The 19,246-nt window shown below is 42.4% G+C and overlaps 1 protein-coding gene across 3 annotated transcripts in view; it reads right to left on the reverse strand.

Moving 5' to 3' along the window:
- Positions 1–11,599, reverse strand: part of MRS2 (magnesium transporter MRS2) — a 35,239-nt gene extending 23,640 nt beyond the window's left edge. Inside the window, exons 1-4 of one of the 3 annotated variants that reach the window (XM_030314738.1) lie at positions 11,371–11,598; positions 9,502–9,575; positions 6,197–6,233; positions 4,868–4,980 (exon numbers count right to left, since the gene is read on the reverse strand). In XM_030314738.1, the coding sequence (XP_030170598.1) occupies positions 4,868–4,980; positions 6,197–6,233; positions 9,502–9,575; positions 11,371–11,542 (396 nt within the window). In that variant the 5' untranslated portion in view covers positions 11,543–11,598. Of the gene's footprint in view, positions 1–4,867; positions 4,981–6,196; positions 6,234–9,501; positions 9,576–11,370 lie in introns of all 3 variants that reach the window. The other 2 variants (XM_030314736.1, XM_030314737.1) reach the window with 2 other exon arrangements.
- Between the last annotated feature and the right edge of the window lie 7,647 nt (positions 11,600–19,246).

Here is a 19,246-nt window from a genome sequence, read left to right on the forward strand (position 1 = left end):
ACCTCACTTATATCAATGGACAGATCATCCAATCAGAAAATCAACAAGTTAGGTGATGGGCATTGAAGAGGGCATCTTTTGGGAGGAGCACTGGGTGTTGTATGGAAGCTAATTTGACAATAAATTTCGTATATTAAAAAAAAAAGTTAACAAGGAAACAATGGCTTTTCTTTTTTTTTTTTTTTGAGAAAAAGAGAGAATCCCAAAAGGGGCAGAGAGAGAGAGAGAGAGAGAGAGAGAGAGAAGGAAGAGAGAGAGAGAGAGAGAGAGAGAGAAAGAAACAGGGCTTGAGATTACATGATGTGGGACTCAAATTCACAAACCATGAGATCACAACCTGAGCAGAAGTCAGATGCTTAACGACTGAGCCGCCCAGCACCTGGAAACCATGGCTTTGAATAACACACTGGACCGCATGGATTTAACAGATATATTCAGAACATTCCATCCTAAAACAGCACAATACACATTCTTTCCAAGTGTACATGGAACATTCTCCAGAATAGATCACATATTAGGCAAAAAAACAAGCCTCAACAAATTGAAAAAGATCAAATTCATACCATGCATCTTTTCTGACCATAACACTATGAAACTAGAAATCAACCATAAGAAAAAACCTGGAAAGAACACAAATACATGGAGGTTAAATAATATGCTACTAAACAATGAATGGTCAAACAGGAAACAAAAGAAGAAATAAAGTACATGGAAACAAGTGAAAATGAATACACAATGGTCCAAAATCTTTCGGATGCAGCAAAAATGGTCCTAAGAGGGAAATATACAGCAATACAGGCCTGCCTGAAGAAGAACAATCTCAAATAAACAACCTAACCTTACACCTGAAGAAGCTAGGTAAAGACTAACAAAGCCTAAAGCCAGCAAAAAAAAAGGAAATAAAGATTACACCAGAGAGAACTATAAGCCAGTATCTCTGTGAACACAGATGCAAAAATCCTCAACAAAATACCAGCAAACCAAATTCAACAATAAACCAAAACAATCATTTACTATGATCAAGTGGAAATTATTCCTGGGATGCAAGGGTGACTCAATATTTGCAAATCAATCAACATGATACATCACATCCACAAGAGAAAGAATAAAAACCATACGATCATTTCAACAGATGCAGAGAAAGCATTTGACAAAGTACAACATCCATGATAAAAATCCTCCACAAAGTAGGTTTAGAGGGAACATACCTCAACATAATAAAGGCCATATATGAAAAACTCACAGCGAACGTCATCCTCAATGGTGAAAAACTGAGAGCTTTTCCACTAAGATCAGGAACAAGAATGTGCTTGCTCACCACTTTTATTCAACATAGTACTGGAAGTCCTAGCCACAGCAATCAGACAACAAAAAGAAATAAATTATCAAATTTGGCAAGGAATAAGTAAAACTTCCACTATTTGCAGATGATGTGATACTACATATAGAAAACCCTGAGGACTCCACCACAAAACTGCTAGAGCTGATACACGAATTCAGTAAAGTCGCAGGGTACAAATCAATGTAAAGAAATCTGTTCCATTTCTATACACTGATGATGAAGCAGCAGAGACAGAAATTAGGGAAAAAAAATCCCATTTACAATTGCATGAAAAATAATAAGATACTGGGGCACCTAGGTGGCTCAGTAAGTTGAGTGTCCAACTTCAGCTCAGGTCATGATCTTATGAGTTTGAGCCCCACACTGGGCTCTATGCTGACAGCTCAGAGCCTAGAGCCTGCTTTGGATTCTATGTCTCCCCTCTCTCTGCCCTCTCCCCTGCTCTCTCTCTCGCTCTCTCTCTCAAAATAAGTATTAAAAAATTTAAGAAAAAAGATACCTTGGGCGCCTGGGTGGCGCAGTCGGTTAAGCGTCCGACTTCAGCCAGGTCACGATCTCGCGGTCCGTGAGTTCGAGCCCCGCGTCGGGCTCTGGGCTGATGGCTCAGAGCCTGGAGCCTGTTTTCGGTTCTGTGTCTCCCTCTCTCTCTGCCCCTCCCCCATTCATGCTCTGTCTCTCTCTGTCCCAAAAATAAATAAACGTTGGAAAAAAAAAATTTTTAAAAAAGAAAAAAGATACCTTGGAATAAAGGTAACCAAAGAGGTGAAAGACCTGTACTGGAAACTATAAAACACTGATGAAAGAAGAAATTCAAGACAACACAAAGAAATGGAAAGACATTCCATGCTCATGGACTGGAAGAATAAATACTGTTAAACTGTCTATACTACACCGAAGAATCTGTACATTTAATGCAATCCCTATCAAAATACCAACAGCATTTTTCACAGAGCTAGAACAAACAGTCCAAAAATTTGTACAGAACCACAAAAGACCCTGAAAGAGCCAAAGAAATCTTGAAAAAGCAAAGCAAAGCGGGAGGCATCACAATTCTGGATTTCAAGTTGTATTTCAAAGCTGCAATAGTCAAGACAGTAGGGTACTGGCACAAAAACAGACACACAGACCAATGGAACAGAATAGAAAGCCCAGAAATAAACACACAGTTATATAGTTAATTAATGTTTGACAAAGCAGGAAAGAATATCCAATGGGAAAGACAGTCTCTTCAACAAATGGTGCTGGGAAAACTAGACAGCAACATGCAAAAGAATGAAACTGGACCACTTTCTTACACCATACACAAAAACAAATTCAAAATGGATTAAAGACCTAAACATGAGACCTGAAACCACAAAACCCCTAGGAGAGAACACAGGCAGTAAGTAACTTCTTTGCCATTGGCTATAGTAACATTTTTCTAGATATGTCTCTTGAGGTAAGGAAACAAAAACAAAAATAAACTAAGGGGACTACATCAACATAAAGAGCTCCTGCAGAGGAAACAGAAGAAACAATGAACAAAACCAAAAGGCAACCTATGGAATGAGAGAAGATATTTGCAAGTGACATATCCAATAAAGGGTTAGTGTCTAAATGAACCAATAAAACTCAATACCCAAGAAACAAATAGTTCAAATAAAAATGGGCAAAACACATGGGCAGACGTTTCTCCAAAGACATACAGATGGCCAACAGGCACATGAAAAGATGCTCATTATCACTTATTATTAGGGAAACACAAATCAAAACTACAAGGAGATACCACCTCACACCTGTCAGAATGGCTAAAATCAACAACACAAAAAACAAGAGATGCTGGAGGAGAATGTAGAGAAAAAGGAACCTCATGCACTGTTGGTGGAAATGCAAACCGGTGCAGTCACGGTGGCAAACAGTGCGGAGGTCCCTCAAAAAGGTAAAAATAGAACTACCCTATGATCCAGTAATTGCACTACTAGGTATTCACCCAAAGAATACAAAAATACTGATTTGAAGAGATACATGTGCTGCTATGTTTATAGCAGATTATTTACAATAGTCAAGATATGGAAGCAGCCCAAATATCTGATTGATGAGTGGATAAAGAGATGAGATATATACATATATTATTCAGCCACAAAAAATAATGAAATCTTGCCATCTGCAAAGATATGGATGGAGCTGAAGAGTATAATGCTAAGTGAAGTAAGTCAGAGAAAGACAAATACCCTGTAATTTCACTCATATATGGAATTTAAGAAAGACAAAAAAAAGGAGCAAAGGGGGAAAAAAAAGAGACAAACCAAGAAACTAAGATTCCTTAACTATAGACAACAAACTGATGGTCACCAGAGGGGTAGGTGGGTGGAGGGATGGGGACAACAGGTCATGGGGATTAAGGACTGCACTTGTCATGATGAGCACTGGTGATTAAAGTAAACATTTTTTAAAAAATCAATAAAAATGTTGCTGGTATTTTCACAGGGATTGCATAAATCTGCAGATTGCTTCTGGAAGTCTGGACATTTTAACTATTTGTTCTCCCAATCCATGAGCATGGAATACCTTTCCATTTTTTCATGTCATCTTGAATTTCTTTTATCAATGTTTTATTTCTAGGTATTTTATTATTTTTGGTATTATTGTTATTACTATTTCTGATACAATTGTAAACAGGACTGTTTAATTTCTCTACTACTTCGTTATTAGTGTGCAGAAATGCAATGGATTTCTGTCTGTTGATCTTGTATCCTGTGATTTACTGAATTCACGTATCAGTTCTTGTAGTTTTTTGGTGGGCAAAGATACTTTTTTAAAGGGTTCTAGCTATCAATAACAAAAGTGAAGAATATTTTCTGAAGACTGCTTCCATTATGTTTTTTTAAAAATTCTAGTTAAAACGACAGAAATCTGCCATCAAAGACTTTTTAAAGAAAGCATGTCTCATGTCTACTGGAGGGCCAATACCATTGAGAACCATGTCTCATCTATTTCTGAACTCTAGACATTAGCCCATCCAAATTACATAGGTTCAAATTTATTCTGAATCACTAAGGAAAATTACATTGTATTTAGTGTACTCTGAGTAGACGGGAGAAGACTTTGTTTTAGAAAGCTTTCTGTTGAAATAAAAATATAAGTTAAGATTATAAATTTTAAGGGATATTCCTGGGCTATTTGAAGACCCAGAATATATGTTCTTGGTGGCTAAAGTTATGCTATGATGACACATAACTGTACACAACTGAAAATGTCTATTATAATCAAGATTCTTTCTCCTACCATTTCAGAAACTAGAAACCAAATTCCAACAGCGAGAATAGAGACTGCAGTCAGAACTCTTCCAACACAAAATAGAGCAAGAGTCATGCCTGCTGAACATATGTACAGAACCCACGGAAGAGTTACGCTCATAATGACACGTTATGTTATCAAGTACCCTAGGTCTCACACATCCATTGTCAGTACAAAGGTACTTTTCACCTAGATACTGATCTAGACAGCTAGGAAGCAGGAAAGGACGATGACATAAAAACCCTTTACCTCCATTCTCATGATAATTCTATTGTTTCTTGTTGTGATGCTCATCACATGCTGAAACCTCAAATCTCTGGCTTGAAGACCTAATTCTTGATATAAGTCAGTTTTCTTCTTTTCTATAAAAGAAAGATTTTTAACAAAAAGAGTGGGCCAAACCAATAAAGTGAGGAGTTTAGTTTTGTATCAGAGCACCCCTCCCACCACCAAGATCACTTTCTACTACCAGAAACAAGCCAAAATTAGTCTTTTTAGTGGCCATTTTAGCCTCAAAACAAATTCAAGTAAACTTGGTCAAACTCTAATAATTCTTTTTTGGTCTTATCCATACTTCATAAAATGTCTTTGTACATAGAAGCCCCCGGGGACCAAAATAACCACAGCCATACATGATTAGGACTTATGGTATCGATTTCAAGCTCTAGAGATGGACCATCTTTTTTTGGTTTTTTGTTGTAATACATATTGTAAAGAACTACATTTCCTGTTTTCTATCTTCAAGTATTTTAAATCTGAGAAGAGATAATTCAACTTTCTTGGTTCTTGGACTAACAGAAAATGAGAAAATAAAGTCAGTTTTTCACTAGATTCTCCTACCTGAAAACTAAACTTATTACCTAAGAGAAAGCATGATGGATGAAGAAACTCAAGAAACGATATGGTTACAGTAGCATCTGTACTTGTAGTGTCAAATCACACCTGTGACAGAGCTCAAAGTACAACAGTCATTTGAAGGACATAATGAGCAAAACACACCCAAAATATCCCACCAGGATTTCAGCAATGGCAGGGACAGGATCATGGGGTTGGAAGCACATGAGAGATCTGCGGCCTGCATCTGAGGTCAGACAGTAAAGTGATGCTTAGTTTCATTTTAAAAAGTAACTGTCCATCAGCAGCAGAGCCCGTCTAGTGCCCTGTCCTTCCTGTCTTCTGTCACCCATTGCCACTGCAATGTCAATAGTATTCTGTAAGTCTGTCTTACATGTGGAACAGAAGATGTGTATGTGGACTAGGGCAGTGAAAGGGAGACTAAAGAGAAATTAAATGCACTCCAGCTGCATACCAGCCTCTGCTCTCAAAATATCCCTTTAACATCTGGTTAGAGAGGAAGTGGCTCCTGACAAAAAACCAAAAACCAGTTCTGGGAGAATTGTCCAGGTACTGCCAGTTTCAATTAGGACAGATGGACAAATGCTGAAGACAGATCTCTTTCAATATATCCACATACGCAAAGAAAATCCTACTCAAAACACTACAATTTTTTAATTTCCATCAGATTCATTTACTGATTAAAAAAGAAAAGTAATTTACAAAAAAATTAAACATACTCACCAAAAGAAGTAACGTTTCCATCTTTGTCAAATTTTGTCTGAAGAAAGATAATAAAAACAAAATATTATTTTCTCCCAAATGAGACTACTTATAGTATCATACCATATGGTATTATATCTCCCAAATACAAAAAAAAATGCACAGATAAACCATAACAGCTTCTTTAGGTTAAATTCGGTTAGGAGTTAAGGTTTAAAAGAATCTCTTTCATTTGCGAGGATAAATGTGACCTTGGATTAACTTTCTGTCTTGGTTCCACTGGAAATCTGATAAAGGAGTATCCATGTGTCATAGGCAACATTGCTTCTGGTAAAAATGCCTGATACCTGTAGACGGCACAGGACCAGGAAGACTGTGGACAAATTAGAAACCTCGTGGGAAGCCATGGCTCTGCTTTTCCTGGAGCATGGCTGCTCTTGTAACTGGCTGCGTTCCTCGCGGAAGCCCTGGATGGGCCCTGGAGCTGGTTATAGGAGACACCGGCACTACAAGGTGTGGGGATTCTGAGCCAAGGTGTAACTCATACCCACCTTTAAGAACATCAGCTCCTTGTACCTGAGCTGTCACATGGGGTCCAGAGAAGCTGCTGGATGGCTGCAAGGGCTTCTTTTGAAGAGGACACATCTGATGCTGCCCTTCTGTGTTTCCTATCCTTTATCCTTCTGAGTAGATGGAGACCAACTGTGGCTCATCTTGTGAATCTAAGGATCTACTGGAGGCTATCAAGTCTCTCTGGTGAGTGTAGGGGGATCAATAACGATTTACTGAAAAGGCCTCTTCTGATAGTTTGAAGAGAGGACCCAATGCAGAAAATCTACCTATTTCCCAGAAAGCAGAGGGAACATTTTTCTACAATACTTGTCCACAAGTACTGAATACTTGTCAAGTTTGAATGTGTCAAATAACATTTAATGAATCACTATGTACTAGGCTGCACTAATTACTGTTAAATATGCATTTCCAGAAAGACCCTAAGATATAGTTGAAGCAACAAATGCTGGGTTATTACCATGGAAACATATGCATGCTGTGTTAACAGCAAAAGAACAACATCCCACAGTATATATTTTAGCTGGTTTCTCATAAGCAAGGTAAGATCAACATAAATATGAGTACCATAAGCCATCAAAGGGCAAATTTACATCAAAAGGAACTATTTTGTGTAATACAGACTAGGTTTCCTTAATTTCACAAATACACATGCCAGCTGAAGAAAGTTTGAAAATAAAGTGAAATAAAACTAATCACCCCAAATGACAAATTTTAGAGAAAGCCATGCCAATATTTTACTAAACGTTCTCCCAGCCTTTTTCCTCTTCAATACACTCATGTTACACACACTTCTTTGCAGCCGTGCCTCCTTTTCCAACTTAACAATATATGAATACTTTTGCAGGTCAATATTCACCATTTTTTCTTTAATATTTTGATAAAAATCATACAAACTATGATTTTAAAAAATGTTTATCTTATAAAGTAACATCACCTAGAAAATGAGCTGATTAGTGAGCTCTCCTTTCAAATAGTATCAACTGATTTTCTTAAGTGTTTTTGGTACACAATTTCACCTGCAAAGAACCTTCTTTCAGCATTTAATTTCTGAATTTATTCTTAAAAATTTTTTTAATGTTTATTCTTGAGAGAGAGAGAGAGAGAGAGAGAGAGAGAGAGAGAGAGACTGTGAATGGGGGGAGGGGCAGAGAGGGAGGGAGACACAGAATCTGAAGCCAGCTCCAGGCTCTGAGCTGTCAGCACGGAGTCCGACACGGGGCTCAAACTCACAGACCACAAGATCATGACCTGAGCTGAAGTCGGACACTTAACTGACTGAGCCACCCAGGCACCCCTGCTTCGTACAGTTTATAAAGAAAAGTTCTTATGTTCATAAGCCTGAATAATAATGATGATAATGGCTAATATATATCAAGCGCTTACCATGTGAGGCACTATTTTAACGGTTTTATGCCTCTTCCTTATTGGTGTATAGAGATGCAACAGACTTCTGCACCTTGATTTTATATCCTGTGACTTAGTAAATTTATGTGTTAATTAGTTCTAGCAATTTTTTGGTGGAGTCTTTCAAGTTTCCCACCTAGAGTACCATGTTGTCTGCAAATAGCGAAAGCTTGACTTCTTCCTTGCTGATTTGGATGCCTTTTATTTCTTTTTGTTGTCTGATTACTGAGGCTAGGACTTCCGGTGCTGTATTAAACAGTAATGGTAAGAGTGGACATCTTTGTATTATTCCTGAATCTTAAGGGTTTCACACACAGTTGAGAGTTAATTTGAACTTCACTAGGTACTATTACCCCCAGTGTATACCAATGAGAAAACTAAGGCACAAAAATGTTATCACACCTTGTCCAAGTCTGCCCAGTTAACAGAGGTAGAGCTGAGTTCTGAATTTAGGAATGCTCGTTCAGAACAGGCGCATTATTTTTTTTAAACTCAACTGTTGTTTTGAAAAAGTTAAAGCCCTACAAAAAAAGCTGCAATATCTTACAACCAAACACTGTGCAACTTTCACCTAGAGTCCTCTTTTGCTACGATTCTGCCCCAATGGCCTATTTCTCTTTCTTAGATACATGTCTGTGATACAAATTATTCTTATTATTTTACTCATTTCCCCCCCCTGAATCATTTCAGATCATCGCAGAGATCAGGAACCTTTAAAGCATACACTCTTGGGGCGCCTGGGTGGCTCAGTCGGTTACACGTCCGGCTTCAGCTCGCTCAGGTCATGATCTCGCGGTCCGTGAGTTTGAGCCCCGCGTCGGGCTGTGTGCTGACAGCTCGGAGCCTGGAGCTGCTTCCGATTCTGTGTCTCCCTCTCTCTCTGCCCCTCCCCATTCATGCTGTCTCAAAAATAAATAAACATTAAAAAAAATTAAAAAAAAAGCATACACTCTTAAACACTACACTTTTTCACTTCAACATGCTTCTGCATATATTATATTGCATAGCACGGGTTCAAGCCCCTGTATGGCCAACAGCCTTCAAGGACTTCTAAACATATTCACGGGGAAATCTCGAGGAGGCAGTGAGGAGCTGTGATTTGAACGACCAGTTCTAGTATCAAAAGAAGACCTCCACATTCAACACCGAAGTTTCAAGGCTGCTCTTAAGCAAATCTAGCTGGCACTCAGGTCACCAAACAAAACACAAAGACGACATGACTTACAAGTATAATGATTCACTATGAAACAAAAAATAAGTATTATCTTGGCTGACCAGTCCACCCCAGTTAACTTAATAAGTACGGGAAGTACTTTCTGTAAGTTATCAAACGTACCATCCATACTCACCACAGTAAACACCGGGGCTACGCTGGCTAAAGTGGCTTGAGAGACATCAGAAGTTCTAAACCGGTGCATTTCACCTGAAGAATAAATCAAGGAATTCTCTGTGGTCATACAACAGGTTTCAAACGTATGGCTAAGATAGAGAGCTCTTATAGTATGCGGAAGTCTTCAGACTATTTTTTGGAAACATTTTTCCTAGAGGAATGAGGAATTCCTAGAGGAATGTCCCTTTTAACACTTGTAGGTGATTATATTAGATCTGGCAGGGAATGATTTTTAAAAGTAATGGCTTAGATGAGGTACTAGAATAATTTACGGATTCCAACCACCTTTTTTCTAATGATTACTGCTATCTCAGAGTTGAATGCACAAACGTATAACACTGTTCTGAGATTAAAAGAAAATGTCCATCTTTTTTTGCAGAATTTAAAAAGGCTTCTCATGAAAATTATATTGGTAGACATATTTTAGAAAACACATTGCAAGTAAAACCCATTTCAGCATTCTAGGATCAGGATTATTGGATCTCTAAGTCATGAAACCTATAGATTTTACTTCCATGTATTAACTTTTCCACACATATACTTTACACAGTAAATACTTATGTGATAGCCCATTGAACTGGAATGCAGATCCCATACTCATGAGATAACCCAATGAATTGGAATGAAAACAAATCCTTATTCGAAAATAAATCTATTTAAAACATGTAATTAGACTGAGTTGCAGTGAGTTCTGAAGAACAACCATGTCGATTTAATGACACAAAGGATGCTGTATTCAAAATACTAAAAAGGAATGGGAAGAAGGTGTAAAAAAAATTACCAATTATTTTACACTTCCAAAGTAATCACACGGACTCCACAGAATGTGGAGACATAGTCTCCTTTCCGATCTTATTCTTTCCCATTACATACACTTAGTGACTCATGTAATTGTTAGCATCTGGGACTTGTTGTTTCCCCTTTACAAAATACAAATGATAAGAGTCAGGTGAATAAAAGTAAAAGAGCGATAATAAATCAGCATTTGCTAATCAACCACAAGTTAGATAAAGTGTTTCCAAATTGGGGATTGTGAATCTCAACGTTTGTCCTAAAACATCAGATGGGCTGAAACTGGGATCCCGAGCATTATCAAAGGAGGGAAAATGCGATGTACCCGAATACAGACTCCCTGTTGAGCGTGGGGAAGGACGTGGTGATGGCGAGTTGTACTTCAGAAAGCTTTTGAGAATAAAACTGAGAAAACTAGAGGGCAGCGCAATACTTTTGAGGAGCCATACATTGTAACGTCGCTCGTTTCTGAGTATTCTCACCCACATTCTCACACTTGGGGAAATGTGATCATTATGCTGTATCACATGGTGAAAACATTAACAGCTCCGATTCCTCCTCCTCGCCACTGCTCGGACCCCTGTGGCTGTCACACTGCCCTGGAAAACTAAGTCAGAGCTTCCTCGGGAGGAACTCTTACTACGAAGTCTCCCAAGTTTTCAGCCTTATTTATAGGTGCGTCCCCATTCCTCACTTGAGCAATGGGAAAAGGGTTACCAGTGTCCATCAGGAAGGGAAAGAAGACTGGGAAGAGAAAGTAACAGACAATTATTTCAGGCGGACGAACCCAATCTCGGCTTCAGAGCTACCATATAAGGAATTAGGGAGAAATTCTCGTTAAGAACATTCTTCCCCCTGGAGCACTGCAGAGGGAGGGCTGCAGCGAGGGGCGTGGGGACCTCGGCGCTGGGCGGACCTTCCGGGCGGGAGCCCCAAGGGCGGACTCGGGGCTGAGGCCTGCGCAGGGTCGGACGGTCGGGTCAGGGCCCTGAGGTCGACGCAAGATCGGCGTCCAGGGCCGCGGAGAGGGCCGTACCTGCCACTGGGGGCCGGCGGGGCCCGCACAGCGGCGCGGCCCGGCTCCGCCCGAGGATGTGGGCCGCGCGGCCGCAGGCGGCAACTGGGCGCGCCCCAGGCGTCAGGCCCTGGGCCAGAGCGCACAGCGTGCGCCGGGGCAGGAGCCGGCTCAGGCTCCGCAGGCGTTCCATGGTGCTTGAGCGAGCAGGAGGTGACAGCAACACCCCAACCCCTCATGCCGGACGGTGGCGGGTCGGCTGGCAAGACGCGGCCCCGCGCGGGCGCTTTAAAGAGCGACGGCTGCGTACGGCGCATGCGCGGGTGGCGCCGCGCCTGCACTTCCTCTCCCGCGCATGCTCGGAAGGTGACTTTGGGCAAGCTCCTTGAGTCCCTTGGCCAATCAGAGTTCGCGTCCCGTACGAGGCAAGTCGGGGGGGGGGGGGGATAGGTGGGCGGGGCGCGCTTACCTGCGCCTCCCCAGCTGCGGAGCCGGCGCTTAACCCCTGCGACCTTGCAGAGGTCAGGCTGGAGCGTAAAGGGTGGGTCATTGCTAGTGGTTGGTGATGGTTGGATGTGAAGAAATACAGGACCATAATGCTTTGCCGTTTCTGGAGCGTCTTCGTACTGAGGATCAGATACGCAGTTTGGAAGTGAGGGGCTTATACCCCGTTCCTAACTCAATTTATATTTAAATGTATTGTAGCAGAAACAACTGTCATATGGAATGATGGACTAAACTTCTGCTGGTGAAGATGGAAGCACATAAACTCACAAGATTTACACTCAGTATTTAATCAACTGTAAGATAGTATCAATTCCAAGGTAGCATTATTTTATGTACCAGCAAGAAAGAAAAAGTGCTGAGAAATTATGCTATCATTTTAAGACTCATCCCAATTTCAGTCTTTTTTTTTTTTTTTATTATTCATTTTGAGAGAGAGAGCCTGTGCACATGCACAGGCTAGCCAGTGGGAGAGGGTCAGAGGGAGAGAGAGAGAGAGAGAGAGAGAGAGTATGAATGAATCCCAAGCAGGCTCCACACTGTCAGTGCAGAGCCCCACATGGCTCCATTCCATGAACGATGAGATCATGACCTGAGCTGAAATCAAGTCCAAGGCTTAACCAGCTGAGCCACCCAGGAGCCTCCTAATTTCAGTCTTTATTTAAAAAGTGGGTTTTAGAAGTGATTAAATACAGCATATGTGTATATTTTTATTTTTTTTAATGTTTATTTTGAGGGAGCATGCATGTGTACAAGCAGGGGAGGAGCAGAGAGAAAGGGAAAGAGAGAGAGAGAGAGAGAGAGAGAGAGAGAGAGAGAGAGAGAGAGAATTCCAAGCAGGCCCCATGCCCAGCCAGGAGCCCCACTAGTGGCTTGAACTCATCACTGAGGGATCAGGACCTGAGCCGGTAGCAAGAATCAGAAGCTCAATGAACTGAGTCACCCTGGCACCCAGTATATATATATGCATATTTTTAAAGCGTGAGTTAGTAGACTTGTGGCTTCTAGAGTAGTAACACAAGACAGACACGAGCTTCACAGATTCCCAATCACTGTGTATAAACACAGAACAATGGAGAACTTTTTTTTTTTTTCTGTAGGGTATTGGGAATGAAGCTGAATCAGGAAGCCAGCAGACAGAAGACTTCACAGAAGAGGGGGTGTTTGACTTCAGCACTGAGATTTTAACATCAAGCCTTAAAATCTGGAAAGAACGTACCTCACAGATTTTTCATTTTACTAAGCGCTTCAGTGATGAAACAGTTCTTCCTAAAACACGCCTTCAGAGACCTTTCTTTGAGACAATATGTGATAATTCTTTTAAAAAAACTTGACCCCCCCCCCCACCCAGCTCAATGAGACAGCTCTGTTTAAGATGGCCTTGCAGAGCCTTAGAAAAGCTCTGGGAAATGGCCAGACACATCACCTTGCAATTCATGTCAAGGGTTTGGAATTTAACCTGAGAAGGGTAGGCGCCATAGGGGGACTTCAATGAGCAGCGAGGTAAAGATCTGAGGTATGTTTAAATGGATGATTCTGTGTGGGGAAGAGATTACACAGAGTCAAGTGTGGAGGCAGAGAGATGGCAATGATGGTTTGTGCCAAGATGGAGATGGGGAGACAGGGCGAGCTTGGTTCTATATATTGAAGACCTAGTTGACAAGATTTGCAGATGGGATGTAAGCAAAGAGGCATAGAAGTTGACTACTTTTTTTTTTTTTTTTTTTTTTGCCTAAACAACTGGGCAATCATGATGGCATCTAGTGAGAGGGAATTTGAGAGCGGAGAAAGTTGGAGATCAGGTTATGGCATTGTGTTTGATTCTGGACATGCTAAATCAAATATCTAAGCATTGATATCAAGTAAGCAGTCTGGAGTTTGGGGGAGATGTTGGTGCTAACATATACATTGGGAGCTGTCTAGAGGTATTTAAAGCCATGAGACTGGGTATGATCTCTGAGGAAGCGAGCCAGCAAAGAGAAAAGTTTCTATGATTGAGCCCTAGATCCTCCAGCATTTAATCGTCAAAAGAAGAGGTGGATCCAGCAGAAGAATATGAGAAGGGGTGGCCAGGAAGGAGGACTAAAATCAGAGGGTGGAATCCTTGAAGCAAAGTGAAGAAAGTGTTTCAAGAAAGAGGAAGTGCTCAATTACGTCAGATGCTACTGACAGGTAAGATGAGAAATGGGAATTGCTTATGTTGGAAGTGACACTGGAGTTTCCTGGTGATCTTGACAGGAGCAGTTTCCGTAGGGGTAGGGATTGGGGTCTGAATAGTCATCTTCCTATTCAGCCCAAGCTGTGACAAGATCCCAGAAGACTTCTGCACCTATATAACAATTTAGCCTTAAGTTTTTTTTTTAAGTTCATTTACTTTCAGAGACAGAGCAAGCAGGGGAGGGGTAGAGAGAGGGAGAGGGAGAGAGAGACAAGCCCAAGCAAGCTCCACGCTGTCAGCACAGGGCTCAAACTTGAGAACCGTGAGATCATGACCTGAGCCGAAATTCAGAGTTGGACGCTTGACTGACTGAGCCACCCAAGCACCCTGCCTTCAGTTTCTTTAATCTCTTTTCTCACCTCTTGAGCTCCAAAGCATGTCGGTTACCTCATCCCCACCTCTGGATTGTATTCTTACCTAGAAATGTTTCATGTCGGGAAAGCCATACCAGTAACACACTCTCTGACACTAGCCTTCTGGAGGCTTTATACCCACAATTGTATTTTCCCATCAGACCCTTGCTGGCTGTTCTCCCTTCTCTACCTAGCCTGGATTATGTAACTGATCATCTGAAACCTCTATGACTTAGTACTTGGAACATGTAGCATTCAGGGGTGTAATCCTAGAAACTACTTTATTTTTGTCCCTCCAATCCTGCTGAGTGGGGCTAGCCCTTCTCCAGCCTCTTGAAAACTTGGGTAGGTCCCATGACTCTTCTGGTCCCTCGGCCCTATGTTCACTCTGTTATCAATTCAGTAATTGAAAACGTCCACTCCATATACCAATTTCAATTCAGTAATTTGCAGTATCAGACCCCTCATACTAATCACAGCTGCAATCTTCATTCAAAGAAAGGACTTGGTACCTCTCTCCTTGTTGGGCCTGGAGGCAAACAAGAATTTTTGGTGTGGACAGAGATTTTGGACAGCTCCCCGCAACCCCTTCCCACTCCTTTTCTTACTCCATGGCTGCCATTTCTGACTCTGCCGGGGCAGTGAAGCCAAGTTAGAATGAACGAGTCTTTGACTGAAAGGCAGCATCGTGCTCTCTATAGGCAGGGCAGATATTGAAGCTGACCCCCTTGAGGGCATGTCCACGGGTTCTCTGGAAGACCTTCCCCTCTTCCCTCCAGGCCCATCTGGTTGCCAGTCCTTTGATGAGGACAGCGACCCTCCTGATCACTTACAAATTCTGCCTCTTCTTGCCTCAAATGACCAGGCTCCTCTTTTCCCGACCTGCTGCTCTTTTGGGCAGGATCCTTTAAAAAGCAACTCAGACTGATTTCCCATTGTCACGTGTTCACCCCAGGGTTCATGCACCATTAGAGGGGAGCACAATTACTTCCCCAGCATAGAGCTGCTGTCCTTTGCTTAGGTACAAGCCTGTGACATCTTCAAGCTCTCAGAGTGATCTTAAGACATCCCTCTCAATAGACTTGAAGTGAGTGGCAAGCACTCTCCTTACCCCTTTCTCTGTAAGTGTTTCTAAATCTTCCACACCATGTCTGGCCTCAGTCTTCAGTCTTCTGATCCTTTGACATCTTCCACCTGGGTGAGAGGTCCACCTGTGTAGTGGCTTCTCTATAAATTCCCTTCGGAAGTTGGTAACTGACCTTGGTGCTGGTACCCTATCTTGGCACTTCAGCGGAAACACCTGTATTCCTCAGCACCCTTGATCCTTTGCACTTCTTTTATTCGTTAATGAAGTTATTCATTTCACAAGTACTTGCTGAGCATGACAATGTGCCAAGTATTATTTTAGGTTCTGGGGTAAATGCGTGAAGGAAACAAAGTACCTGTCTGTAGTGAGTAGAATGCTGCCCCCCCCCCCCAAATTTATGTTCGCTCGGAACCTCAGAATGTGACCCTATTTGGAAGTAGGAGTCTTTGCAGGTTCAAGTAGTTAAGCATCTCAAGTTGAGATCATCGAGGATTTACGGTGTGCCCTCAATTCAGTGACTAGTGGTCTTTATCAGAGAAAGGAGAGGGAGGCTTGACCACTCAGACCTAGCAGACCACCATGTAAAGGTGGGAGTAGAGATTGGAGGGATTCAGCTGTAAGCCAAGGAGCACCAGAAGCCACCAGAAACCAAAAGAAACATGGATGGATTCTCCCCTAGAGCCTTCAGTGGGAGCGAGGTCTTGCTGATACCATGAGTTTGGTCTTCTAGCCCCCAGAACCGTGAAAGAATAATGTTCTGTTGTTTTAAGCCGCCCGTTTTCTGGTACTTTGTTATGGCAGCCCCAGAAAATGCATACCCTGCTTTCCTGTAGCTTAAATCCTAGTTGATGGGGGCCCATAAAATTCGGGGCCCCAGCTGTGCCCTGACTACCACCCGATGATTATTTCACTGCCCTCTCTCAGTCCCTGCCCCCCTTCTCTCCCTGTAATACCTCCTTTAAGTCTTTACTGGTGTCCTCACACCTCTTATTCCAGCCAAGCTCCTCCAGTCATTTCCAGTACAAAATAATTTTACTGAGGGGAAATACACGCTACAGATCAAAAGCAAACAAGACATATTATAGTTTTATGTTTCCCTTCAGCTTAATTTACTGTTAAGTTTGAACTTTTGTGGCTCTTTAATATTTGGCTTCAGGATTCAAATCAAAGCCTCCTGCCAAAGAATTGTGGGCCTTTAGTAAGAAGTAAATTCCTTCGGAGCCTCAGATGTATGTTCTGGTTACTCTTATCCCTTCACAACAAATATGGTCCAGGCACTGTACTTGGTCCAGGGAATACAAAATAAAGAGATTGATTTTAGTCTTGGGGAGCTCACCTGAGACATATGATAATGCAGACAACTGTTTAATTTCCCTTGTGAGAAGAAGGTCACTATCAGTGACCAGTGCAGGGTCTCAGGGCACTTGGATGCGGTGAACCAACATGCGAGGGCAGGGAAACCCTTTCTCAGGAAATGACAGTTTGGTTGAGACTGGGATGCATAAGCATTAGCAACAAGGAGGGACTGAAAAAACATTTCCAAAAAGGGGAAAAATGCGTGGGAAAACAAGTGGGGTTTTTTTGGTCATTGGAAGAATTGTCAGAGGTGTCTGACGACGCATGGTGAATGAGGCCCTCGAGAGGGTCTAGGTGAGGCCAGAGGGGCAGGTGGGAACTAGATTGTCCTGGGCTTTATACAAGTTAAGGAGTTTGGATTTCATTCTGTGAGAAATAGGGAAAGTATCAAAGGGCTTTAAGCTAGGGGGAAGGATTCCATTTTCATTCTTAGATGACCACCCTGGAGACGTCTTTGGAGACGAGACTGTGTGGGGCAGGGGAAGAGGAGGAGCCGGAAGACCATCGGGAGGCTTCTGTAGGCATCCAGACAAGACTTGAGGGGACGCTGGGTGAGGGCAGGGAGAACGGTCATGGAGAGAAAAGACTGGAGAGATATATAGAAGTAAAGCGGGTAGGACCAGGTGATTGGTAAGAGGGAGAAGGCATATAAGCCTGCTGGGGCTGCCGTAACAAAACTCCACGGACTGGAGACTTAAACAACAGACATTTCTTTCTCACGGTTCTGGACCCTAGAAGCCCAGGATCAAGGTGTTGGTAGGTTCTCTGCTTGGCTTGTAGATGGTGCCCTTCCCTGTGCCTTTTTCTGCACATACACATCCCTGGTGTTTCTGTGTGTCCTAATCTCCTCTTCTTGTAAGGACACCTGTTCGATTGGATCAGGGCCCACCCTAATAATCTCATTTTTATTACCTTTTTAAAGGCCCTCTCTCCAAATATGTTATGTTCTGAAGTCCTGGGGGTTTGGGCTTTAAGATATGCATTTGGGGACACCATTCATTCAATAGCAGAAAGTAACGATGAACCCATGATTCTGAGAGAAGCAAGATGGTGGTGGATAGTGCTATGTACTGAGTAAGGGAAACCCGGAGGAAGAAGAGTTCAGCGGAGAGAGTGGGAATTCTATTTGGACCTGTTGAGTTGGAGATTGCCGAGTGCATATCTAGCTACGTTGGTCTGGAGTAGGGGATAAAGCGGTGGGCTAGACGGGGAAATGTGGGGCTTGGGCATGTAGAAATAAGCGAAGCTGTGGGCATGTAGGAGGTTGCCCGGGGAGGATGTGAAAGGAGGAAGGGTCCGGATCACATTCTCCAGGGGACACCAACCAATACCGGAACCTGGAGCAGGAGGTCCCCAAGAGATTAAGGGGATGGGCCCTGCGGTCCAGATGGACTAGCCCAAGTGGTGGGAGCCCCCAATAAAATAGTGGAGTCACCCTGAGAGCTTGCTGTATTTGACTACAGTGGGAAGGTAGGGAAGGTAGTGAAGGTGAAGGGGACTAGAAGTTACCATAGTTTGAGTCTTCGTTAAGTTCCCTAAGAAAACAACCCAGGCTTCTCCTTAGTAAAAATGAATGTAGATCCTCGGGGGGGTGGGGGTGGGGGGTGGGAGGAGGGCTCTCCCTGATGGGTTTGGAAGTCTGGCGCACTGTCCCTCCACTGTTTTCCCTGGGGCTTTCTTACTGCCACTGCCATCATTCTGAAGTGGAGTTCGCTCTTTGGAAAGTTCTGCCTCAACCCCGACTACGTATTGCGTTTTCTGTTATATACCAAGCATGCGCTAAGCACCACAAGCAGTAAACCGGAGGACGAGGTCCGTGCAACACTGTGTTACTGCTTTAGTTTCCCAGACAGCCTCGTCTAACTGCCAGGTTTCCTCAAGGCAGTAGTCTCCAACTTCTTGTTTAGTCACAAAGGATGCTTTGTGTTACTTCCCTCCTTCCCAGAGGGATCTGGCAATTCCTACAATATTACATCAGATGAAATAAACTTGTATGTAGTAAGTGTCTGCACGTGTTGTTTTGCTTTTTAGTGAGTCTAATATGTTTTCGAGTAGATAAATGGTCAATTATTATTAAGTCATTTCTAAAACGTTGAAAGTAGCTTTCAGACTCTCCTTATTGTCATAGAGCCTCAGGATTTGGGCATCCCAGGCTGGGGATCCTGGTCCTAAAAGACATGCTTTTCCATGGTTGCCAGAGGGGTGACTATGTTAAAGTCGATCTTTTTCTCTCCTTTCTCCTGCTCTCGATGCACCTGTTGCTAGCAGGCATGTTTTTCTAATAAAAACATTTCAGCCCCACGTAGAGTTAATTTAAACAATTTCACCTTTCTAGTATTTCTCTGAGGGACAAGAATATCTAAATTTATATCTCACGGA

This window comes from Lynx canadensis, chromosome B2 (genome assembly GCF_007474595.2).
Source record: "Lynx canadensis isolate LIC74 chromosome B2, mLynCan4.pri.v2, whole genome shotgun sequence".
In the NCBI taxonomy this organism is placed as follows: Eukaryota; Metazoa; Chordata; class Mammalia; order Carnivora; family Felidae; genus Lynx; species Lynx canadensis.